The sequence below is a fragment of the Filicampus tigris genome, chromosome 9 (assembly GCF_054856515.1).
Source record: "Filicampus tigris isolate MCC_2025a chromosome 9, RoL_Ftig_1.0, whole genome shotgun sequence".
NCBI lineage: Eukaryota > Metazoa > Chordata > Actinopteri > Syngnathiformes > Syngnathidae > Filicampus > Filicampus tigris.
Genome location: NC_141225.1, coordinates 24,271,868 through 24,298,238, shown reverse-complemented (window position 1 = coordinate 24,298,238; position 26,371 = coordinate 24,271,868). Strand labels below are relative to the sequence as shown.

Sequence of the window (26,371 nt, the reverse complement as noted above, 5' to 3'; positions counted from 1 at the left end):
AAGATCCTCCCCTCACATCAGCATACAGTGGAACCTTGGTGATTGATCTTTTGCAAAACGTCTGAATAACACATAATCATATGAAAAGCAAAGCAATAATTCCTGTTGGGAATGACCCTCTGATGCCCAAACATATAAGCAAATAGTTGTTTTTTTTCTACAGAGAATAACTATAATTTGATATACAGAAACAATGTGAAATGAATATAAATGACCAATGAAATAGGTAAATCAAGACTAAACGTCACATTTTATCTTTACTGACTGTAATATTGACATCTAAGCCTATGCTAGTCATTATCCCCTTGACTGTTTTAGTCTCTTAGCACCCTCTATTGGTAAAACGTCTGTACTGCTGCCAAGCAGTCAATTGCATATTGAAGTCAGTCAGCTTTCGACCGTGCAAATTCTTCACTTCAGCCGCTGTTCACCAATGTCTCTCCATGCTTAAATTTGGCTGACTAAATATGAAGTTAACAGAAATGTAGAGAGGCACATGCCAATAATAAACAAAAGAGCAAAAAATGGCTGAGACGTCCATGATGCAATGCAGCATGACGACAAGCACACAGGCGCAACAAGAAAAGTCTGAAAGTTGCGCATGCGTTGGATGTTAAATTTAATGTCGAGAGTAGTGCTGATAGTTGATTCTTCCGGGAGTTTGTCAGGATTGGAATTTCTGCCCTCTGGACAAACCTCTTCCCTAAAGTAGACCTTGCTCCCGTTTTCGGCTACAACCAAACCAACCAGTAAACACAAAACATTGCTATTACAACTGTAAAAAAAACGGCTCCCGGTAAAAGCGAGGACGGTCGGAAAAGGCATTGCCCCCCCAACACTCTAACGGCCCCCGTTAAGCGCTTCAACGCCTCTTTGCCTTGCTGTTGTCGTCCACAGTACGCTTAGAGCAGCTCCAGGAGAAAAGCGTTAAGGAAAACAACAGTCTGGGTGAGTCCTTGTGTCACTGCTCTGGCCACTCGGCTCACCTCCACGTCCTGCATGACATCCGCCCGCATGCGCCAACTTCCATTGCGGGTTGCATGCTGGTCCGTCTTTCTTCATCAGTGCGATGCTATCCGTGACTTCTTGTTCTTCCTCTTCACTGTTCAAGTGGCACCACTTGGGACAAGCTCGATTGGGTCATTTGTCATCAAGGATTACAGGAACGGGTGTGTGTCTTCCCTTTGTGTCGCGATTGTGCTTTCTGGAGTTTCTGGGAGGATCTTCATATGCTTCTTGGGTGTAAAAAAAAAAAAAGAACAATCAGGGGCCACTGATTGTCATCTGGTGTTGGAATGAGCACACTGAAACGCTCATGGTGCCCGACCCGCCACACGCACACCGCGCACATGGCCGCCACTCGGTGAAGGATCCCGCTGCAAATCGGCGTATGTGTGATGTGGTCACGTGACAGATGAAGACGAAGCCTCCCCTGAAGCGGCGGCCCCCCCAGAGGAGCAGCCCGTCGAGGACCAGCCGACCCCGCAGCCGCCCAAGAGCCGTGTGGAAGAGGAGGATGAGGACGATGAAGATACGGACACTGACGATGGTGCAGTTGGAGGAGATGTGGATGGTAGCGCTGGTTTCATTATGATTGTATCATTTCAGCCGTACAGTAAGATATCCTTACAGGACGGATCCAATTGTACTCACATTACCTTACCTTTGAGATACGAGCGTGGTTACGGAGCAAATTAAACGTGTGTCTTAAGGCGCCTCCATGTTAAAAATGGTCAAGTGAAAACGGAGGCCTATTATGGAGAAATGTGTAAAGATGCGAAGCAGACTGGGAGGAAGATATATGTTGGAACATAATCGTGGATACACGTGGAACATCGTGGAGTGGCCACTTCAAAGTCTGGTTGTAGCAAAAGGAGATTTTTTTGGGAGGGGAGGCGTGAGACAAAATGTCAAGCGGCAGATCATGCAGAACAATGAACTGGCATAGCTCCCTTGAATATAAACATGGACACACAACAACCACACAAGTGACAAGCACTGTAGCCACAGTTACCTTGAAAAAGTAACTTAGTTACTCAAACGATTACCTGGTTTGAAAAGTAACTACGTTACATTATAAGTTACTTTATTAGTTACATTCAACGAATGCCCACAACCCCGCTTCACAAAAAATCGACACTTGGTTTGGCCAATACTTACTTGTAAATACATTTTCAACAGTGACATTTAAGAATAACTTTTTTAATATTAAAAACAAAATAAAGACAACCTTTTTGAACTTTACAAAAGTACTTACATTTTTTTTTTCAAATAAACAGACCATGTATTTCAATTAACATAAATAGGCTAGTCTTTCTCGACTTTTCTTTAATACATTTTTTTTTTAAATTTACAGTCTCTTTTGTTCTGGCATCTTTAACTGTTCATATTGTCACTGCAAAACTTAATATTTACAACGAATGTACATGGTTTATCAATATAATGATTACATTTGGGCACCTCATACGCTCACATTTCAGCTTTTTGAAGCTAGATAACACTTTGTCAACAGCACAGTGTGTTGACAGCACAGTTAACGGTATTACCACTAGTGAATGGGAAGTTGCTTGTCCACATTATTGCTATGCAGCAAAGGATTGTGACTTTGACAAGTAACTTTAGTGACACAACGTTGTGCAGCGGCTACATGTCATTCTACAAAATGTTGACAAAATGTCAAGTGTGGCAGACTGGGCAGAACGAACATGTGGAATTACACACTGGAACATGAACATCGACGTACACAACATTGTGGACTGTCGATGCCATACTTTGTCATTTGCCTCGGTAGGTGCTGCTGTTTTGCTTAGCAATAATGGATGGATGGTTTATATTTGGGTTTGTCACTTGAGCCGTCTTTCTGTCCGCGCTCCGTCCATCCACTTCCTGTTCCCATTCCGCGATTTTGAACTTCCACGTCTTTCTGCTCGGATCTTCTCTGTGGCGCTCGTCTTGCGTGTTTGTCCTTCCCGAGTGGTCGCTCGCTGTCTCGTCTTCAGGCTCTTTGTGTCGCACAAGCTTCTGTCTTGAGAGAATGCGCACCCGACAAGTGGCTGAAGTAACTCCAGTCTCTGTGTTTCTGTCAGACAACTGTCACGTTAACAACAGCGGAGGAGACACCACTCGAATCCAACAGTTGATCGAGTGTCCGCGTGAGTACAAATACAACTCCACGCTGTTTTTTCCATTTTCATACGCCCTCGTTCGTCATCATCCTCATTTCTCTTTTGAGTTTTCCCTTCCATCATCTTTTTCTTTTGGGATCCTATCTTTGCCTCCGGACTTTTCTACTTGGATTCTTCATCAGCATTGGAAGCCTGCGACATAATAGCATGTCCATGATTAATTTAGTGTGTGGGAGTTTCCTTTGCATGCTTCTCTTGATGCTTGAAATCTTGCGCTTTCACAGTATTTTTTTCTGGCCTTATCTGATGAAAAATTCCTGCTTTGTGTTTATTTCCATGCCCATAAATTGACATTTGGAGCTGCATGTTTTTATTACTATTGGGCTGAGACATAATGGCAAGTTAGCATGACTTAATATTTAGCTTGTTAGGTAAAATGATGGGCAAAAAACACGTTCCCTGTAACTTCATATTTGATGAGGAAAAAAAGGGCAAAAACTATTCATTTCTGGATGAAAAGAAAATGTGTCTTATGCTTTAATTTGATGCATTATATAATGCAGTTTTTTTTTTTTTTTTTTTTTTTTTACTGTAACATGATGGAAAAAAAAACGGACTCATGTAGCAAGTTGATTTGTTTTTAACCCCCCCAAAAAGTTCTTTGTTTCGTTTCACATATTTGTTTCATATTAAAAAGACCTAAAATCATAGGGTTAAGCTTGTTAGATGGAGAAATGAAAACTCTTTTTATATCATAACATCAAAGTGAGTATGCTCCTACAAATGTGCAATTTACTTCGGCTGCGACCCTCATGAAGTGGTTCGGATAATGGATGGATGTAACATTCTTGAAAAGCTTGACATTTTCATGTCCGGTGTGCTTGAAAAGCATGAAACGGTTCATTTACCGGCCTACCTAATGAAGTCAATATAGTTTTACAAGTGAACAGATTGCTTGTAATAGTTCCCACACTTTTCTGGTTATGGCTTAATCCAAATATTTCTTTATTTAGTTGAAGACGTTGCCCATTGCCTTTGCTTTCTCATTGCTCACTGAAAACATGTCATCTGTGTAAATGGCAGCACAGGCTAATGTTCATTTGACTGACCATTGCTTGCTTACTTGTCTTCTGTTCTATTTGCAGCAGTGAAACAGCTGAAGGAAGCTGTCAGTTCGTCCATCCACAAGCTGGCCAACTTTGATGGTGAGACATTTTTAAGAGGACGGATTGTTTTTATGAATTGCACAAATGAATTGCCACATGGCATCCGTTTTGTGTGCGCGTGTATTAGATGCCCAGCTACAGAACAACCAGACGGCAGGAGACGACATCCTGACCAGCCCGGATCGACTCAAAAGTAAACATCTCTGTTCCTGCACTCACATAATGACTTGACTTCAGCATCTGTTGATGTACAGTAATCCAACGCTAGTGAAAAATCACAAGCGCAGTAATTGACACAATTAAATATCATTTTGTAACTTACCCTTAAAATGGTGATTTTATTTATAAAATGTGCACCAGTGAAAGCATCAACATGCAGCAAAGACGCTAACTCCTGCGAACAACTCAGGCCACACTTGTGTGTGTCCACAGGAAACCAGATGGATGCCAAAGAGTCGGACATGTCGGATACGCTGAGTCCCAGCAAAGACCGCAGCAGTGACGACACGTCAGGTCACCCAAACTACCTCAATCCATGCCATACTATTCAACAACCTCATTTATAAGACATAGCCATAAGTTGTTGGAAAGTTTGTATTTTATACCGTATTCCAAGCAGAGCTTTTCTTAACATTAACAGTGCATCTTTATATATATATATATATATATATATATATATATATATATATATATATATATATATATATATATATACATATATATATATATACACATATATATATATACACATATATATATATACACATATATATATATACACATATATATATACACATATATATATATACACATATATATATATATATATATATATACACATATATATATATATATATATATATACACATATATATATATATATATATATATACACATATATATATATATATATACACACATATATATATACACACACACATACAGTAGTTTTGAGTGGAAAAAATGATGAATGGAAACATTGTTTCAGATGGCAACATGGATGACCAGGAGCTCAACGAACCGCTCAACAGGGTTGCTCTGCTCAAAGGTAACCATGGCAACATGCATTCAATACAATCCCTGTATTGTTCTCATGAAAAAATGAGGCTTGTAATCCAGAGTTAAAATACGATAGTAGTAGTAGTAGTCCACCACTACTACAAGTATTATTATTATTAGTAGTCCACTAGAGAGAATTCTTAAACTTTCTTAATTTAAATTTGTTTTGTAGCCGAGTTGCATCGGGCTGGATTGGAGCCCGATGACACAGAGCAGGTCATCCATCACCTCCACAGGGAGCTTCTGGAGGCCCAGGAATTAGCCAACACCGGCAAACAGAAATGTCTGGAGCTTCAAGGTAAAAAAAAAAGAAAAGAAAAATCATACTCTGTATTCCAGCCTATTCTAAATAATGATATGTTTGTGTCTGTAGCTCTGCTGGAGGAGGAGAGGAGGAATAACTCTCAACAGACGGAGGAGTCGACTAAACAGATCCAGTACCTGCAGAGTTAGTACTCACACCCCCACACACACGCACATGTAGTACAACTTGTTAAGGTGCAACTCCCACTGTGCGAATCAATGAGAATAGAAACAATCCATTAAAAGTTTACTAGGAAACGGTATGAAAAAAACTGAGGTAAAAATATGGGGAAAAATATATGAAAACCACAAATATATAGAATAGCCAAAGTAACAACATATTACAAAAATTAAAATCAATTTGATTACATACAAGCAAATATTGAGATATATTAGGTTGGGGGAAAAATGCAAATATTTCAATAAACAAAACTATGAGGGGGGAAAATGTTAAATTATATGACACAAAATCTAAGCATTAAATCTGAGGGAAAAATAGAAGAATATTCGAAGTATAGATTACATGAAAACCCCACGTTACAAAAAAATATTAAAAGTATTAGAGAAAGATTTTAAATTGTAGAAAATACTGTTAAAATATTACATGAATATATTTGACAAAAATACAATGGAACATGTAAAATACTTGCGCACAATTATTAGGGTAGCAATGCAAAAACATTGTCAAATAAAACTAACATAACTCAAACGTGTCTCCTTCCGTTTGCTGCAGTTTGCTGTTTCTTCTTTCTCCATTTGTTTGCTGTTGCGCCGTAGAACTTGCCTTGAGGCTTTTGTGTGTTTTGTGCATCGTATAGCTCAGCTTGGGAAGCTGCAGGCCGACATGGAGGCTCTGAGGGAGCAGAGGGAGAACACCATCTGTAGCACCAGAGAGGATCTTTACTCCGCCCAGGAAGAGGTAACCCCCCACCCTGCGCTCGTCACGCCCCCCTCGCAAAAGAATTCTCACCACATGCGCGTGCTCCCGGCCGTCGCAGATCCTCGTCCTGCGGCACGCCGTGGAGGTGGCCACGGCCGAGCGGGAGCGAGACATCGCCGCCCTGCAGGAGGACCTGGGAAGCGTGCGCTGCGAGCTGGAGCGCTGGAGGAGCACGGCCGCCAAGTACGAGGAGGAGATCGGCCGGCTGCAGGAGGACTTTGCGCAGCAGCAGCTGCAACGCAACAACAGCAGTCAGCTGCAGGGTACGCGACAGTCAAATGCATTCAAACATGAAATAAGCCGTCCTAAGACAGTCATTCCCAACCTCTGTGACGTGGCACAATAGTCGGCTGTGAGGACATGATCGCAAAACACTCAATTGGGCCGTCAAATAATGTATCTTTCTATTTGTGTCTGTCTGTGCCAGCGACCGTGTACAGTGGTGCCTTGAGTCACAAGTGACCCACCCGACTTGCAAGTTTTTTGAGATGCGAGGCATGGTTTGGCATTTTTTTGCTTTGTGAAAAAACCTGAAGTAGGAAAGCAGTATGGTGGCAGTGAACTCAACTCGCTTCACAACTAGCACCGGTTTGGCAGCTAGGTAACTTTTCTTCAGGAAAAGAGGATCAAGCAGTTATAGTTTACTGTCAAACTAAACATAAAACAAAGACAATTATACTCTTGTACTCTTGTACTCTTACCCATCACCTGGCTATGCTAACAAACCAAAGCAAAATGTTATATATGGGCTAATGAATAGCCCTGTAAGCAACACGTTGACAGATATAACAATACGCTCTAGCAAGCACTTTACATGAACAAAATAGCAATAATACAACAACAAAGACAGTGAAAGTAGTAGATTAAAACACAAATGAATGATACTCAAACATAGTGTAGACACCGAAAAACAGCAGAGAAGTGTCAGTCTCGCGTCGGGTCAAAAGCCAAAGAATAAAAATGTGTCTTCAAGCGAGTTTTCAGTAAATTTGTGAGTCAAGTGAGATGAAATCGTTGTTTTTGTATATCATATATATCAAATGAATTTCCCCTGAAGAATTGACCAATTGTTTGTCGGCGCACGCACAAGTCAAGGTGTCAGCGTGTTTACTTTAGGCGGCATCTTTTTTTGGGTGCTGCGCCATGCTAATTTGTCTCATGTCAAATATGTGCCTTGGCTCTATAACGGTTGGGAAACAAACACGTGTGAGTTTTAACAAGTGTGTCTTGCTTGGTCCTAGTGGAATGTGCCACACTGCAGCAGCGGTGTGCGTCTTTGCAGCAGGACTGTGACGGCCTGAGGGCGGAGAGGGCAACGCTGACGGACAAACTACAGCGCCTGGAGGCCGAACTGTGCAGGTACACTCACGCGCCTCAGTTCGTTTGATGACCTTGACGACCCCTTGCTATTTGCGGGGATAAGGGACCACGACTCAACAAAAAGCCCCCAAAATGGCAAAAAGTAGATGTCTGTTCTTTTTGGTTCCCTTTGCTACTTTTAGCGTCATAAAAATGAGTTTTGTACCAACTGTGGAGCTCGGTGCTGTTTTGCACATGACTTGGTTGAGCTAAAACGGACCGTTTTTGCTTTTGGTGTCCCTCTGCAGCACCAGGGCTCAGAGTCTGGTCCTCAGCAACAGTCTGGAGTCCCTGGGGAAGCGGGAAGAGGTTCTGCAGGGCAAGCTGGGTTCTCTGGAGAACCGGCACCTGCAGGACGAGAGCCGGCTGAAGTGCCAGCTGGACCAGGCCCAGGACCGCACGCACTCTCTGCAGAAAGAGGTGCGCACCGCCTGTCAAGTCTCACCTTTATGACAGGACACGTTTGGATAACCGGCGTGTGTGTGTGTGTCGCAGTATGAAGACACGCAGTCGCAGCTGTCGGACCTCCGTCAGCGCTATGAGAGAATGGAGCAGGAGAAGACAAACATTCACCAGGAGCTGGAGCAGTGCAGGAGCAACCTGAAGCTGCTGCAGGACAAGAACAGTTCTGTGAGCGCACACACACGCACACCTGCTACACAGGTGCAAACGGGGAAAGAAAAGTCATCATCCGCAGCTGTTTTTTGGGTTTGCTTCTTGATGTTTCCATGCTGTTTTTATGTTGTTATTTTGCAGCAGAAACACCGCTGTGTGTGTGTTTGTTTGTTTCTGTTTACGTGTTTGTGTGTTGCGTTTGTGGACATCCAAGAAACCCAAGTACAGTGGTACCTCTAAGCGGTTGTCCCCGGTCCGTTCCGTGTTGACGGACGGCATTTCAATGCGAAATTCAAACCCTAGCGATTATAAAATATATGATATAATATAGAATACATACTACATATTCTAATACAATAACTACGTCTTATGTATTTTTTAGGCTTATATGCAGAAAATAGATTCCAGAGTCCATCGTAAGACTTTTAGCAACTCTACGGTAAAGGGTTGAACATTAAATCGTGACTGACAAAAATGTCATGACATTTGACAAAAAAAAGTAGTAAAAAAATAATCAATACAAATATACCTAAAACCTGATTTTTGGGGGGGGTGCAAATTTGGGAAAATACACAAAAATCTCAACAAAATACGGACAGGGACAAAACCTCAAAACACATCTGGCAATCTAAAAGCTTGGACAAAAAATAGGTCAAGAAAACAAAAACAAAAAAAACGGGGGGAAAAATGCCCAAAAACAGACCAAAATTGTAAATAAATCAAAATAACAATAAGGGGACAAATTGGGCAAAAAAACTAAATTGGGTGATAACCACACAAATCTGACAAATATGATCTGACAAAAATGTAATGCCCCCCCATCCAGAAATAGTGCAAAAAAGGACAAATCTTTTCTAAAATCTGCGAGAAAAAAATGGAAGAAAAACTAAAATGATAAAAATATGATTCAAACAGATAAACATCTGACAAAACTTACTATAAAATACTGTTTGAAAAGTATGACATTTATTTAAAAAATTGAATCTGACAAAATACAGCAAAAACACAGCAAAAAAAGACAATTTGACAATCGGACAACTTCACTAATACTTCAAGAAACTGAACATAGGGGGATAAAATCAGGCAAAAATGGGACCAAAGAACAAGGCAAAAGTCACAAAATCAATCAGACCAAACACTACCCTTACTTCACAGCAACATTACTGGAGAAGTTGGCGGCGTTTTGAACTTGCAGGTTTGGAGGTACCACTGAAGTAGAAATCCATGAACCCAATCACGCGTAACAATAATCATGACTGTTGCCGCCGCGTGATTGCAGCAGCACCACACACACACACACGCGGCGATCATAGTAGCGTGTCAGCGCGAGCTCAGCTGAGGTGACGTCCTGCTACCTCACGACCTCGCCTCGGCTGATGCAAAGCAGACGCTAGTTTGACGCCGCCCCGGCCCTTCAACTTCCTCCTTCTTCCGACCCCACATCAGGATGTTTAGCTCGGATAAACACAATCACGCGGCCAGATAAACAAGCGGCTCCCACGCTGACATCATTTATTTGTTGTCAATTATTACCATATGGCAGTTTTCAGACGTGGCCTTTCCGCAAGCTAGCTGCATGGCTAAGCAACAGGTGGCGTTCTAAAGCGCCAAGGGCGTTTTAGCCAGTTAGAATGCTGAAGAAAGTCGTTTAGCGGAAAAGTCAAAACGGTGGTAGAGTGGAGCCCTGCGATTTGCAGGGCAAGTAGCCAAAATCCACCTAAAATTTAGTTATGATTGCAGTGAGATTTTTTTATTTATTTATTTAAATCGGTGACTAGTAGGGATGTCACAATATCGGCAATATCATGATAGCGCGATTTTAAAATTGCCACGATATCGTTGTCGCCATGTCACGATACACGTACAAAAACAGAATATAGTGTTCTTTTTTTTATGAGCTCCTTTTTCTTTTTTAGATGATCGTGAGATTTTTTATATATCGCGAACCTCTCCACAATATTGTGACATCATCATATCGTGACAGCCCTAGTGACTAGGTGGCTTCTGCCACAATTTTCTTTGTTTCATAAGACGTGACGTGAAGTGACGCCGATGCCATTGAAATAACGATTCGCTGAAAAACTTGTTGAAAATCGTTTCCGCACCTGTCCCGGTTATGTTTTTGTGCTAGTCATTAGCAGCGGAGTAGCTAGCATTGACATTAGAGGTTTCCAAAATGTTGCTACCTGGTCCGAGTTTTGTGGTGGAAAGTGATGTCATGATTGACAAGCGTTGCTTTGCACATCCTTTCCTTCACCCCTGACCACCCTCTTTCTGCCACCCTCCCTCGCCACCGCTGCGGCGTCCTCCCATGTTTGTTTTGGTTGATTTGCCGGCTGATTATTTCTTATCCCTCTCCTCCCCGAAACCCCCTTCGACACCCCCCCCCCCCCTCCCAATAGCCATCCATACTGCAGCCTGTCCAAGCCATATTCATGGGTCTTGTCCTGGCTCTGCTCTACTGGTGTTTCGGCCAGTTGTGGTAGAAAGGTACACGCCGACATGTGTGTCCGTCTTCCCAAATCCGCCGCCTGTCTCGCTTCTGTCCTCCTTTGGAAACTGTCTGTTTAAAGGCGGGATTTTTTTCACCCCGCCTTTTATGCAGGTTGCTGACACAGGGCGGTCGGGTCATGTCTTCTCACCAATTTTCTCTTACCCGAGGGACTATCGAAGCCGCAGCAGAGGCGGGACGGCGCCTGTGTTCAGGGGAATGCTGGGGGCCCAAAAATATTTCACACCATTTTGTTGAAAGCAAATTGCCCAGCCACTATTTTACATCAAATTCAGATGTCATTTAGTTATCTACCCTGCTAAATTTTCTCAACAGAACAAACGTCGTTCGATCTGATGTACCAATTTCACAGGATCTCTGAGTGAAAGAGGCTATTTTCTCTCTCTCCCTTTATACACTTTCGTACAGAGATCCTGCAAAATTGCCGCACTAGAGCAGACATTCCAGTAGATCGGATACACCATGTTGGATGTCTGTGTGAATGGAGCTACTCGCTCTTGCTATACTCATTCACACAGAGAATATGTGGTGTTTAATCCTTTTATGCAGAACCCAGCAAAATGGGATAATGCTGTAATTTTGTGCGCTTTGACACAGCAACGCAATTAGGTGACATCGTCTTGTTGTGACGTCTAAAATAGTTGTTGTGACAGTTGCTTTTGATGGAAAAATGGGCGGAGCACAACTCCCTTTCACACAGGTGCAGTCCCGCCTCTGATACAACCTCCCAGCTGGCAGAAAATTCATCCTTCCATTCTGTGTCGGCGTCACGGGGAAAAAAATGGCCACTTTTACAGTTTTGCAGTGTGAAAGGGGGGAAAAATGTGGTTCCTCTGTGAAAATGTTCTGACGTTTGAGGCATTCGGGGGCACACATTGAAAACGCAAATTTTACGACACTTTTTAAACTCCACCCGACAGCTGTGATCTTCTTTTGTCATGTTTGGCCCTGAACTCCCAAGAGGACATTTTCTGTTCCTTCTTCCCTCGTCCCGACGCCGCACATGCGCGAGTGCTCGTGAACGCATCGCGCACTCGGAACTCTGCTCCTCAAAACCGCCAAGCCAAAGATGCTCCTGTTCTTGGATAGAAAACAAAAAAAAAAGCCAAATGCATTGCCTTTATCCTTTCTTCTTTTTTTTTTTTGTTTTTTTTGTTTTATAAACACAAAGGCGTGTGTGTCTGCGAGGAGCCGAGTTCCGTTTTGTCTTTTGTCCGTCTCGGCTGCTCTCTCGGCTTCTTTTTTCTCACGCATGCGCCTGCTTGACGTCTCCACTTGGACTTGTTTTCCAATCCGCTTGAATTTTTTTGCCTTTTCAAAAATGCTTTCCGTTCTCATACGCACGCAGACCCTCAAGGTACACAGATTGTGTTGCTACTCCAAGGAACAAACCAAAGTCCATTAAAATGGAAAATTAAAAAAAAACTATATTACAAGGATAGAAGGTGCACATTTGAAAGAGTAATGTAGTATTACATAGAAAAAAAGGTTGTGATTTTACTAGAGTTAAGTCTTGATTTTCAGAATATTCCGAGGGAAAAAGTTGCAGCTATACAGGAATAAAACCTTATTTTTATGAGAATTTAATTTGAGTTTTAGAATGAACTCTTAGTACTATAAAACGTGGCAGTTTTACTTGAATAAAGATGGCATTTTACAAGAATAAGAAAAGAAAAAATAAGAAAAATCGTAATTTTAGGAATATAAAATGAAGTCCATAATATTACAAGAAAAAGTACTTTTACGATGGTTTATTTTTATGAGAATTAAATCCTAATTTAATGAATTTTATAGCGTTAATTTTTACCAGAATGAAGTCATATTACACCAAAAGCGGTTGTTTTACCTGAATACAAGTATTTTGAGAATAAATCTTAATATTACAAGAAAAAAAAAATGAAGTCAGAATATATAGGGGAATAAATAATGCAATACGTTTACAAAAATAGGCCAATATGTTTACGGTCTCGTTTTTTTTTTTTTTTGCAAAATAAAAATAGAAAAAAATGGTCCTGTTATATGAACGGGATTAACCAACTCTTTGAATGAATTGTAACATGTTTTACAAAGATAATGCTAACGATTGACATCCACGCAAAGAGCGCGTCGTTGACTTGTGTGACATTTGAGAAGGTGCGGCATGAACGAATCCATATTTTCTCAGGTGATTATTTGGTAAGGCGTGTAGGCCGTTTCTAGTCGGGCGTGCTTGTTGATCCGCGACGCGACGACATCGCCGGGGTGAGTCGTCAGACGTGACTGGTCCTGACAAAACGGCTGTGGTTAAATGTGACTCATGCTCTGCTCTGCTCTGTTTTGGTTTGTCCTAACAAGATTCCAAATGTCTTCACATCTGCACGTTTACAAGTGCCACCAGAAAGCAAATACAACTTTGTGCACTTTGAGGGTCTTTGAATGTTAAACTAACACTTTTCTTTCCCTCCTTCTCTCCAAGTTGGGGAAAATTGACACCAAATGCGACCCGCTAACCTCAAAATCTTTGTTGTGTGCGTGGGGCTCTGCGTGCGTGTGTGTGTGTGTGTGCGCGCGCGCGCGCGCCTGTGTGTGTGTCCCCATGTTGTGTGTCCCCCATTTATGTGCACGTGTGTGTTGACTTGTCTATGTCCATGGATGTGTGTGTGTGTGCGCGTCACTGTGTACATCTGCGTGTGTGTGTGTGTCTGTCTCTTTGTGTGTGTCTGGGTGTTTGTGTTGTCTTGCGTGTGCACGTGCGTCTGTGTATTTGTCTCTCCCGACGTGTACATGTGTCTGTGCGTGTTTCGCTCTCTGTCTGGGCATGTGTGCGCGTGTGTCTCCGTATTCTCTGTGGTTGGTTGTGTGTACGTGTCTCTCTCTTTACGTCCATGTTTGTTGTGTGTCGCTCTGTGCACGTGTGTGGACGTGTGTGCGTTTTGTCCCTCCCGACAGGGCGGCTGGAGCCCCTGGATGCCGGTCATCGCAGTGATGGTCGCCGTGACGGCAGCCGTCATCTACCCCAACCTCTCCAAGAGCAGCTCGGCCTGAAGCACTTGGCGTCGCGCGGGAATTCGTGTGCGAGCCAGACAATGTCCTGTGATAAAGGTGGGGACGTTCCTGGTGGCGCCACGCTATCCTACAGAAACAAGAGCATATACACACACATCCACGTATGTGCGTTGTTTGAGGAGTGCACCACTGCTTCACTTGTATAAAGTCCAATTGTACATAATTGTAGAGGGAATCTAAAAGGTTGTGGTTTCTCACAGATTTATTTTGTCAAGCGGCGGGAAGTTTAGTTTATTTTTTTTTTTTTTGTCGTTTTTAATAATCTGTGCTCTCTCTCAGCTGTGGTGTTTGTGTTTTTTTTTTCCATTTGTTTTTGTCAAATTGCCATCGAGTGAACCGAGCTTCCACACGAAGAAAGCCGCCTCGCGTCACAATTATCACCGTTGCCGTTCGATCGGCCGTCATTTTTTTAAAAAATCAGGTTTGTTTACCTTTTCTTTGTTTAATCGTATTTTTTGTTGTTGCTTTTATCCTATGAACAAAAATGTGTTTGATTCATAATTTGGGGTACCAACACACATGCAAACATGTTCTCGCGAAAACCCCCCCGAAAAAGTCTTGTTTCTGATAAAAGCAGACAAAAGTGAATGCGTGGATTTTTCTTTCCTTTTAGTGATGACGTTGATTCCCCCCGATTATTTTTCCACCACGCAAAAGGAAAGGCACCAATGTTCGTAAAAACGTCTTCATGTTTCTCATCCAATCAGGATTCCGCATTTCGAGACGCACGATTTTGGTAACCGACACTTTCGTCATCTGAACGACAACGAAATGTGTTGAATGGGTGTCACGTTTTGGAGTTGTTTTGTGAAAGCTCGGCTCTTCTCGAAACTGGCCATGTTTAACGACGTCTAAAATGGCCGCCTGTTTTTGTTTTTTTCTTTCTTTTTTCTCAGTTGATGATTTTCTTTCGGAGGGAACGCGGAGAGGTTGTGAAACTTGAAACCAAATTATCAAATATGGTTAATGAAAAAAAAAAAGTATTTTTTATGTTAACTTTGAGGGCACACAAAAAGGAGGTCAAAGTGCCTCTTCTAATGTAACTTAACACCAATTTGTGTGTGTGTATGTGCACACAACCTCACGCACGCACACACACACGATTGCCTGTGTGTCGGTGTTGGTGTTGTGCTGTTTTTGACCGTTTTTCACACTTGAATCTTCAATAGCAAGTCAAAAAAAAATTCAACTTCCTGTCAACGTGATTGATTTCACGTCGCCTTGACGTTGACTTTGTCAACTTCTCGGTCACCGCCGGTCAACTTTTGATACATCACCGTCAACTTTTTCAGCTTATGAACTTGTTGCCAACCTGAAATGAAATTTGTGTCAAGCATGTCTTCACTTTGTCAACTTCCTGTCATCTTTTTACAACTTCATCTTTTTTGTCAACTTATGACAACTCTCGTCAGGTTTTTCAATTGCCAAGTTTGTCAACCTTGTCAACTTTAAATTTGTCATTTTTGTTTTTGTCAACTTCATGTGAAGTTTCTCCACGTACTCCCAAGTTTGACAAATTCATGTCAACTTGATGTTCACTGGCTCGTCAACTTTCTGTCCACTTCGTCAACTTCTGTTAGCACGCCGTCAAAATGTTTACCTTGCTGCCAACGAAATATTCATTTTGTCAACTGTCAATGCCCTGCCAGCAGTCAACTACATGGCAACTTTCCGCCAATTTCTTGTTGACTTTGTCATCTTTTGTCAGTTTACACTCAAATTTGTCAACTTCAAGTTGACAACATGGTTTGTCTGACAGATTCTACTTGTCAACTTTCTGTCAAGTTGTTCAACCTATCAAGTTTGTCATTTTGTCAGCAATTTTCAAATTCTTGACTTTGATGCCATTTTTTTTACAGTTTTTCAACTTCCCGACAACTTTAACGTGCTCATCTTATCGTCAAGTTTGTCAACTTAACGTCAAGTTTGTCAACTTTCTGAAAACTTGATGCTCAATCTGTCATTGAATGTCAATTTGATCCATTTTCATCAAGTCAACTCCTGCCAACTTCACATTAGCCTGTTCAACTTCCTGTTACATTTACGCTCATGATCATTTTTCATGTTTACTTCGCATGAGCTTTTTTCTTCGTCAACTTCATGTCAACTTTTGACTTACTGTCCACTTGTTTGCGTAAACTTCATGTAAACTCACCTCCAAAATCCAAGCGCCAAATTCAACAAAAGGACCTTTAGCCGTAGCACCTTAGCATGCGCGCGGCCACTTTCCCCCCTTTTTTTTTGGGAATTGCACGCGTTGGTGCGTTCGTGTGTGTGCGCGCGCGTGGGGTTGTGTAGCGCCGTGTGTCACTGTTTGTGTAGCGTCTCGTCACATTCGTGTTTGAAAAGAAGAAAATAAAGGAACAATTATCACGAGAAACACTACAGTGTGCGGAGAGAGCGAGAGAAAATTGTAAAATAAATGAAAATGCTATTGAATGACGTGCTACTAGAACTATTTTGTTAAAGATGTGTTGTTAACCACGTGAATGGGGAGTTGTGTAGATGAGCTCTTGAGGTTATATATATATCTGAACAAATATATATATATGCAGAGAAAATGTTTGGAATAAAGTTGTAGCAAGCTGACCCACCACAACTGTGTCACGATTGTTTTTGACAAATTGCCGAATAAATCACTCTGTAATGTTGTGTTCAGGGGCCAAAACATCTGTGGGGAAACGTCAATAAGACGGGGAAATAGTCTGGAAGGCACGCGTGATTCATTTTATGACAGATGAGCAAGCCATCAAAACACGAGCCCAGACCTGCAGGGGCGCTCATATAAACTGAGGTCACTTAAATGCATCTGTTGTCGACATCGTGATAGACGGCAGTGGTCACGCAACAGTTTGTGTGTCTGTGTGTGAGAGAGACACTAAATCGCCAAATTGACTTGAAAGTCACTAAACAAACGGCAAGGTCCATTGGAAGCAATTTCTTGATTGACCATTGCTAACAATGAAATGCAGACTGACTGTGAATTAAAACTGCAAGTCAAAGCTAGTGAAATAAGTTAATTTTATATTTGAATGAATTTAACAAATGTAATTACTAATTCCATTGGCTGTATGATTTCAAAATGTAATTTAAATTATACTTCATGAACTATATACATGTTTTTGATGTTAATGTTGACACATGCTAAGAAAATGAATTAAATTTATATGAATTCAAATTAGATGAAGTTGAATTTCACATCCAGTGAAATTACACATTTGTATAAAATTACCTTAAAAAATAAAAAGGTTACTTTCATGTTGAAATTCATGAGTTAAATTAATTTACATTTCACTTATTTCAATGGCTTAATTAAATGTAGTTCAGTTTAAGTTTATATTTGATTTTTAAAAAGCCAAATTCGTATTTGATAATTGGTAATTACATGTGCATTGAATAATTAATTGATTTAATTCATGAACATTGATGTAAAGCAATATGAACTATGTGAATTATGTCTAGAAAACAAAATGGATTATAAAGCCAAGTAAATGTTATTGTCAACATGAAATTAGTTTATTTACCAAGATCGTCCGTTTAAAATGTTTTATATATGAACGCAAAGTCAACTATACTTGTTAAATTTAAAATGTCAATGGAATGTGTAAAATAAAAAATGTCAATTTACTTATTGAACTGCTTTCAATGTGAAATGAACTTCATTTGATTTGGTTAAACATGCATAAAAAGAAATTCAAAGATTACACATTTCAAGAAATATGTGGCTGTATTAAAACAAAAATATTCAAATTGATTCATAAATGTTAAAATATGAATTATAGTCTGTATACATACTAGTATAGTAAATTGTATATAATTTATTCATTAGGATGAATTCAATAAAAGCTATCCAAATTTTTCATAAAAGTAAGGCAAACTCATCCATTTTTAAGTCCAAGTCTGAAAGGTGGACAAGCATAAAACAAGTATGACGTCACAGCAGATCCTCTAAAAGGAGTCTGGCAATCACTCTTCCACGGTCCTGTCTGAGCCCAACGTGCACAAAATCTGTTAAAAATAGTGTTATTCCATCTTATTAGTAGACGATCTTTGTCCGCAAGCCTCGAAGTCGTCCAAAGCAGTGTTGCCTTCATGGTCTCGCCCCGAAATTGGACACAACCCAATCAATCAGCAGCTCAAAGGCGTTGTGCCAAACGTGAGCGAATTCGTCACATAGCCTCATCGCGGCTTGCAAGTCCCGTGACGCCGTTCACAACCTTCTACCAACAAATGCTCCAAAATCATCGCGTTGTCCCACCCCGAACGAGCCCGATAACTGAAACTCACAGCTGTAGTAGCGCAAATTCCGACCTTTGGAAAGCGACGCGTGAACGCACCCGGCCAAGCCAGTCACTCCGGCTTGGATCCAAAAGGAAAGTTCAGATCGAGTCGAGGCGTCCTTTTGCGGAGGGAGCAGCACCGCGCAGCGGCCCGCTTAGCCAGCCAGTGTGCCCCCGACCCTAAGTAAGATGCCCACCACAGAGAAGGACCTGGCGGAGGACGCGCCGTGGAAGAAGATCCAGCAGAACACCTTTACGCGCTGGATCAACGAGCACCTCAAGTGCGTCAACAAGCGGATCGTGGACCTGCAGCTGGACCTGGGCGACGGCCTGCGGCTCATCGCCTTGTTGGAGGTGCTCAGCCGCCAGAAGATGCACCGCCGCTTCCACCCCAGGCCCAACTTCAGGCAGATGAAGTTGGAGAACGTCTCGGTGGCGCTCGAGTTCCTGGACAAGCAGAACATCAAGCTCGTCTCTATCGGTGAGTTCATTCTGCGTGGTGGAACTCTCCAGAAAGTTCTCCCGGGCTCGGGGAGTCTTACCCGAAAGTCTGCCCGGGTGAGCCTGCGGTAGACTGGCCACGCTCGCTTGCTGTGTTCGGTCCACCTCTCGGCGTGTTTGCCTCGGTGGAGTCGTCTTTCGTTAGCACCCCACCACCAGCACCGCCGCCGCCGACGTCCATTGACCTTCAAGCTGGTTTCATTCACCCTCGTTGTATTGAAATTACTTAAAAGCACATGGTAGTTGTTTTGGGGGTCTTTTAACGCAGCTGATTTTGGTATTTGATTCGGCAAACTTGGATTGCACAACTGCGTTTTGTAAAATATGTCAAATGACGTTTCAAATTTGGAATACTCAACCGCGCTTTGTAAAATATGAAATCTGACGATTGTGGCGAGATCATAGGCAATGTGTTGGCTTTTGCAAGAACCAAATGAGTGACATTTGGAACAAAGCGACACATCTTAGATTTGATTAAAAATAAAATGTATGAAATGAGTGATATTATTAACTTGATAACATTTTAAACATGTGCACAAGTCGCGATTTCAGTGCGTTGACTTTGCTTTTAAGTGGCACATTTACGAATGCAGTTTCGCTTGTTTGCTGTTCGGGTGGACGTGTAAAAATGACGAGACCCCAACTTCACCAAATTAATATTTTCTTTATTTTCATGACTGAATGAGGAATCGATTTCTTCAAAGTTTGCTGCCAGACTAAAAAAAGATTGTTGCAGCTTGCAAATGTGTGTTTTCCCTCGACACACACAAATAGTAAACATATGTGGTCAAATTGTGCCCTGAGGGAGCTTGAGAGGATTTTTGGAGCTTTGCGGTCGAGAGAAAGTAGTTCTGATTAGTTTAGTTTGGAAACGTTGCTTCTATTTTTCTTATTTGTTGCCATTTTTTTCCCCCTAAAGTAGATCTAAAAACTCTCATTCATATTTTTTATCATCACGCTGATATCTCAATAAATGATATTTGTACACTACAGTTAACATTTGTGTGAGGTGTTACTACCTTTTTGGTACCGCTGTGCCTTCTGTGATAGGGTACCCAAAGGGGCAGGGCTAGACAAAGTGGTACATGCTGATTGGTGGAAAGACGATGGTCACTTAAAAACAAAGCTTGTCTTTTAGTCTTAGAATGATATTGTCTTTGTTTATTATCAAAGTGGTAGGACTGGGCGAGGCATGATTTTATGAATGAATTTGTTTTTAAGATTATTTTTAGCTGCTTCAAAGCGCGCTGATATGCACTGCTTGCTCTAACAACATTGCTGCGAGCATAGCGAAGCTAGTTTGAAAGACCCAATCAGCGTTGCCGATTGAGCGATTTGATTTGTTTAGCGACTTTTCCAAGCCCTCGAGCGATTATTTTCACAGCATAGCGCAGTTAATTTCACGGTGCTAAGTTGTTGACCACGAAGCAAACGGTTACAATCGGGAATGTGCTCCTTGTGTCAAGCCACCTAGCAGGTGGTGACCACCGTTTGATGGCTATGACTATTACCGATGGCAGCTGCTCACTGGCGTATCATTTGGGCCCTGGCTCACGTTGTGGATCATCTCGCATGTATAATTGACAAAATAATGGACAAAAAGGCCTAATAGCAGTTCAGTGGGAACTGTGTGTAAGCGTGCGAGCGTGTTTTCCTGTTTGTGTGTGTGTTTGAACGAGTGTATGCATTTGCATGAGTGAGTTCTTGTAGACTTATTAGAACACGCGCATTTGGCATGTAGAATGACTGTGTGCGACGATCTTTAACATGTGTCACATACTTGATCCCCTAGCTGAGCGGATGCGGAGGTGATGAATAGTCGCAGGCACACACTGTCATCATGTCTAATAAAACGCGTTATCTTTCCGTGACAACATTGAATGGGTCCAATGTATTTTTAGTTTGGCTCATTGACTGCATGTGTGTTTGTGTTGCGTTCATGTTGGCTGCGACTTATCGCAACTCAACACTTTAAAAGGAGTGGTGGGGAAAGGTTACTTACATGTTTGTCGCTGTTGGATCGACAACAGAGAGAGACTTTGTCACTGTCTGGCTTTGCGAAATCGCTGTGTGCGTGTGTGTCAAAAAGGGTGTTGACATGCACTCATGGAGGCGGATGTGTTGCATCATGGTTGAATTATTTGGCTTGGGTGTGCACACTTTTTACAATAATAGTAATAATAGCAATAATTAACGTCACAAAAGCTGTGTTTATTAATAAATGGCGCTCTGTCACGGAACGAAGGGAAGGAGGCAACCTGCAAAATGTCTGACTTCGGAGGCAGTAACTGAGCCGGAACGGAGGCGAGATGGCGTCTGTGTAGAAAAAAAAGAGTAGCAGAAAAGTGGGACTGGCTGACATCTGATTGGCTAAAGCCAACAATTTAGCACCCAATGACGACTCAAGACTCCAACGCTAAAGTTATCGTACATTAGCCTCCTCACGGTAGTACCCAAATTTGCGCCTTCTTCAAGTCCGCTACTTTACTTTAGCATTGTACTTTTAGCGTTTTTATATTAACATTCTTAGATTAGCATCCTTATAAACAAAGCCTCTTTTTGGCTGTTGTATTTTACTTCCTTGTAGTGTAAAATGTGGAATGGGGACATTGTGACTGTAAAGTTCATCTTTGGTAGCAAGTCAGCTAGCATCACTGAGTCATGATGGACTTTGTGCGGCCAACTGAGACGATTTTAGTGGTGTGAATCAATAAAAGCGCCAACGTTTGGTTTACTTCACTTCCTGCTAGGCTTGTAGCACATCATCTCAGCGAGCCTGCAGCATTCACTATTGTCGCTCTCTACGTTATAACTTGGTTCATGACATTCCATCTTTTCCTTCAAGTATCCTGACCACCTCAAGATTGTGCCCATATGTTACCAGTCTTATGGGCCCTTATCCGCTATTGTCCGAATTTTAAATGGCTGCCACATCCTGGCACTTTAGGTCACAGATCCCTCTGGTGTATTGCCACAATATAATGAGGCTACCTCCAGTGGCATTAACCGTAAAGACAACTTGAGTGACATAGGTGGGACATTTGGAAAATAATACCAAAAAAAAATCTCATTTGTGTTCGTTTTCATGGAAAAGGTTTAAGTGATGGGCAAAAAATTCCTTATAGCCAAAAATGTAATTTATCCTCAGAGTACATGTTGCAAGTTGCCAGTAATGAATTTTAATGTGGGACACGTACCAGTAAAGACATTATGGAATTAAAAGAGTGAAAAGGATCACTTTAGAAGAATTTGGTTCTCTTAGGAAAAAAAATTAAATGAAATTCAGTGTGGTATGTCTTTGATCAAATCATTTTTTTAGGGGAGTAGGACATTGGCCTTCATGTGATCTGCTTGTTGAAAGTATAAACACAACACATGTTGTTTCAACAACGTGCGGTGACAGCGACAAATATGCAGTTAGGTTTTAATTCAAGCCAAACACGCTTGTGCCTTTTTTGTGTGTCATTGATTTACGAGTTTGATGTGTTGGGAGATTTTTTTTTTTGTCATCGCTGTTGTTGCCACACTGATTGTGTAACACGTCGAGCGCTTTCAGGTGTGACTGTCCAAAGTTCACTTGAAACTGGTTCACACAAATGCTGCTGTGTGTGTAACAGGAGTGTCGAGACCAGCGGTCCCCAACCACCGGGGCACGGACCGGTATCGGGCCTTACTTTGCTTTCTTACTTTAGCCACCCGATAATTGCATTTTCTGTCAGTGTTGTACATTAGCATTGTTATGTCTTTAGTATGTTAGCATGCTGACTATAGCAGCCTTAGCCTCCATTAGCACCTTTATATCGGCATCCATACTTTAGCTTTTTCTATTCAGTCATTGAGTGATGCTATTGCACTAACGCGATGTCTTGTCACATCTGTGGTGATGTCATCAAATTTGTTTTTCTGGGTGTGTGTTTACTAAGGCATTTGTGCGTGTATGTTAGTGGTGGGGTTGTGGTAGAATTGGGGGTTGGGTGGTGACATAGATGATGTCACTCTTGTGGAACTTGTGTGTGGGTGTGCGTGCGCGCGCGTGTGTGAAAAGACACACACGCACACAAAAACAGTAGTACCTACACCTCCTATTGAGCTACCTGATCTTTTCCTCACTTTCACTAGTCACTCAACTTTCCTGTTTTGAAAGTGCTGCATGGGTTAGCATAATTTTAGCATCCTTAAGTAGGCACTATTGTTTTAGCATCCTTAAACTAACTCCCTTGATGTTTGTGTTTGTTTCTTTAGCATCCTTATGTTCGCACCATTATTTTAGCATACTTAAATTTCCTCCGTTTCTGCTAGTGTCCGAACGTTGGCACCATTATTTTAACATACCGGTACTTAAATTTGCTCCTTATTTTAGCAGCATTTTAGCGTGATTTGTGAGCATCCTAATTTTAGAATCCTTGTGCTAATGCTCTTTTAGTATGATTTGGTAGTTTCCTAACTTTATAATGCTCGAGTTAATACCCTTAAACAAACCTTATGTTCGCACCCATACGTTAGTGTCTTTATTTAAGTGTCCTAAATGTAGCGTCATGAAATGGGTATCCTTTATTATTGTTATATCACTGTTTGTACTTTAGTATGCTTGAATTAGCTTATTTTTGAGTCCTTAATTTTTATTTATTTATTTATTTATTTAATTAACTAATTTTTTAGAGCCCTTGAGCATCCTTATTCAAGTGCCTTTACGTACATATATTTGATGAGTGCTTGTACTTTAACTTTAGCAACCTTATGGTAGTGTCCTAGTTTAAGCAGTGTGCTAACTTTAGCGCCCTCAAGTGAGTGCCATTAGTCAACAATCTTACATTAGCAGTAGCACCCTTATGTTGGCGCCTTTACTTTAGGATGCTTATTTTAGCAGAAATTAGCACGTTGTTACGAGGCAGCGACCAGGGAAACATAACAAACACGCACACAGACACACCAACTGCCCTGTCATTAACGCACGTGCACACACGCACACACACAATGATGTCATCAGATGCACATGTGGTGTGTCTGGAAGTTGTCCTCTTAACATAGCAACATGATTCCTAGAGAAAGGATGCTAAGATGATAAAATGTATTGTTTTTACTGTAGCATTGTTATGTTATAGTCCCTATTTTAACAGCTTCATGTTAACATCATTAAACATTCTTGAGGTAGCATCTTTAGCTTCCTCATATTGGCATCCTTAGGTTAGTGTCCTTTCTTCAGAAAAACATTATCAGCATCCTAACTTATCCTTTGGCAACTTCACCTAGCATCTAAGTGTATAAAAGTCAACCTGTCATCTATGAACATTCTTGTTCCACTTTGTTGTGTTTTTGAAAATCCATTGTGGTTCACTTTTTTCACACTGGGACTAGAAATGAAAACGTTAGCCAGCACATGGTGCCAATCAACATGTGACAGCCAATAAAGCTTGCCTCACCGCATAGCCCCGCCCACTCTAGTCTGGTTTGACACAGTTGGAAGTGTTGACATTGGTGACTGGAGGCCATTAAACGCTAGACCGACCGCCGTGTTTGACCTGCTGCTATGGAAACAACAGTAATTTAACATTGGTGCAGGGTGCGTGTGTGTGTGTGTGTGTGAGGTGAAGGCGAAAGTGTGAGAGTGAGATTAGCATGCGTGTAAAGGTGAAGAGTGTGGGCACAAAATGGCTGCCTCTTATCTGCGTGACACACCTTGCTTTCCAGCTATAGGAAGTTGATTAACACATAAGTGACAAAATGGCCGCCCCCAGAGATGGCTAAAAACAGGTGGATTTTGCTGCTGAACTCATATTTCATATGAATCATTTTGCCTTGTTTCAACTAGTGGGCCTGCATTGAACATATCCTTGAAAACAATGTTTGGGTTAACTTCACTTTTAGATTAGTACACTTAATACTAGGCTATTTACTTCAGCATACTTAAGTTACCACACTGTATGTTGATGTTCTTATTTTAGCATCCTTGAGCTAGCACCATACTTTAGCATCATTCAATTAGCTCTGTCTATGTTAGGGTTCTTAGTTTGGCATCCTCAAGTAAGGACCATTACTTTCGTGTTCGTAAATTATCTTGCTTAATGTTAGTTTTTACAGGTAGCAGCACACTTTATTTTTTATTTTCATTTATTGTTTTAAATGAGTGCCCTTGACGTAAGGGTTCTTGTGCCATGACTTACACAAACTCAAGCATGCTGAATTTAGCTTTCTTGATTTTTGGGTTCCTACGTTAGCCGCCTTAAGTTAGAACTATTATTTTTCTTCTATGTGCACATGGGCCATCGCTCCCCTTAATATTTGTACGCTAACAGTAGGTTACCATGGAGACTGACTTGTTGACCATAAAACTGTTGCCATACGCTGCATTTTACAGTACAGTGGGAATGTAATCAATCAATGTGATTTCTTGGGGCCAGACTCTAAAGCTATCGTGGATGGCAACTTGAAGCTGATACTGGGTCTGGTGTGGACCCTCATCCTGCACTACTCTATCTCCATGCCCATGTGGGAGGGCGACGATGACGAGGTCGGGTGCACCTTCTGTTTTGCTTTGAGCCGTTAGCTCGTGAATTAGCATCATGTCGCTAACGTCCGTGTTTTGCCTTCCAGTCTGACTCCAAGACCCCCAAGCAGCGTCTGCTGGGCTGGATCCAAAACAAAGTCCCCGACATGCCTATCACTAACTTCCACCAGGACTGGAGGACGGGGAAGGCGTTGGGGGCGCTGGTGGACGGCTGTGCGCCAGGTACACTGCGGCGTCATTGTCCACATCCTTCTGGAAACACTTTAACCAAGCGCGCGTGTGTCCGTGTGTGTTTGCTTTTCAGGCCTGTGCCCCGACTGGGAGACTTGGGATCCAGTGAAGCCGGTTGAGAACGCCACAGAGGCCATGCAACTGGCTGACGATTGGCTGGGCATCCCGCAGGTTGCGTTCCCGCCTTTGCCTGCTAATGCACTTGTGCACGCGCACACTGTGGTTCACTCTTGTGTGTGTGTATGCGTGCAGGTGATCGCCCCAGAGGAGATCATCGACCCGCAGGTGGACGAGATGTCGGTGATGACATATTTGTCCCAGTTCCCCAAAGCTAAACTGAAGCCCGGAGCGCCGCTCAAGCCCAAACTCAACCCCAAGAAGGCCCGAGCCTACGGACCAGGTAGTCCGCAATCCGCATACATAAATCCACTCATGCTGCCACTTGTGAGGATTGTTTCCAATTGTCGGCGTACTGTGCAAAGTTGACGGGTGGTCATTAATCGTGACTGACTTCTTTTTAAATTCAACAGGTTTATTTCTGGTGCGTTTCATGACTTAACTGCTGAGAGTACGGTTGCGTTCATTTTTTTTTTTTTTAATTCATGAATTATTTCTCGCCATTTATTTCTGTTGTGCAAGTTGTAACTTATCAAAACTAACAAGCAAGTGGAGCCATTGCACAAGTGGTATGACACACATTGCGCGCAGTTTTTTATTTTTACTGTGCAAT

General features: G+C 41.9%; 2 protein-coding genes across 10 annotated transcripts in view; both read left to right on the top strand.

Moving 5' to 3' along the window:
- The window catches only part of slmapa (sarcolemma associated protein a), a 33,850-nt gene extending 17,127 nt beyond the window's left edge, over positions 1-16,723 (top strand). Inside the window, exons 11-26 of one of the 8 annotated variants that reach the window (XM_086040260.1) lie at positions 898-948; positions 1,415-1,573; positions 3,087-3,152; positions 4,271-4,330; positions 4,419-4,484; positions 4,724-4,804; positions 5,280-5,339; positions 5,523-5,648; positions 5,724-5,798; positions 6,472-6,572; positions 6,652-6,856; positions 7,835-7,952; positions 8,201-8,372; positions 8,448-8,582; positions 10,970-11,057; positions 14,008-16,723. In XM_086040260.1, the coding sequence (XP_085896386.1) occupies positions 898-948; positions 1,415-1,573; positions 3,087-3,152; positions 4,271-4,330; positions 4,419-4,484; positions 4,724-4,804; positions 5,280-5,339; positions 5,523-5,648; positions 5,724-5,798; positions 6,472-6,572; positions 6,652-6,856; positions 7,835-7,952; positions 8,201-8,372; positions 8,448-8,582; positions 10,970-11,053 (1,559 nt within the window). In that variant the 3' untranslated portion in view covers positions 11,054-11,057; positions 14,008-16,723. The remainder of the gene's footprint in view (positions 1-897; positions 949-1,414; positions 1,574-3,086; positions 3,153-4,270; positions 4,331-4,418; positions 4,485-4,723; positions 4,805-5,279; positions 5,340-5,522; positions 5,649-5,723; positions 5,799-6,471; positions 6,573-6,651; positions 6,857-7,834; positions 7,953-8,200; positions 8,373-8,447; positions 8,583-10,969; positions 11,058-14,007) is intronic. The other 7 variants (XM_086040258.1, XM_086040261.1, XM_086040266.1 and 4 more) reach the window with 7 other exon arrangements.
- A 1,566-nt stretch (positions 16,724-18,289) lies between these two features.
- Positions 18,290-26,371, top strand: part of flnba (filamin B a) — a 36,943-nt gene continuing 28,861 nt past the window's right edge. Inside the window, exons 1-5 of one of the 2 annotated variants that reach the window (XM_086041257.1) lie at positions 18,290-18,885; positions 25,304-25,413; positions 25,497-25,632; positions 25,715-25,812; positions 25,894-26,041. In XM_086041257.1, the coding sequence (XP_085897383.1) occupies positions 18,594-18,885; positions 25,304-25,413; positions 25,497-25,632; positions 25,715-25,812; positions 25,894-26,041 (784 nt within the window). In that variant the 5' untranslated portion in view covers positions 18,290-18,593. The remainder of the gene's footprint in view (positions 18,886-25,303; positions 25,414-25,496; positions 25,633-25,714; positions 25,813-25,893; positions 26,042-26,371) is intronic. The other variant, XM_086041258.1, reaches the window with a different exon arrangement.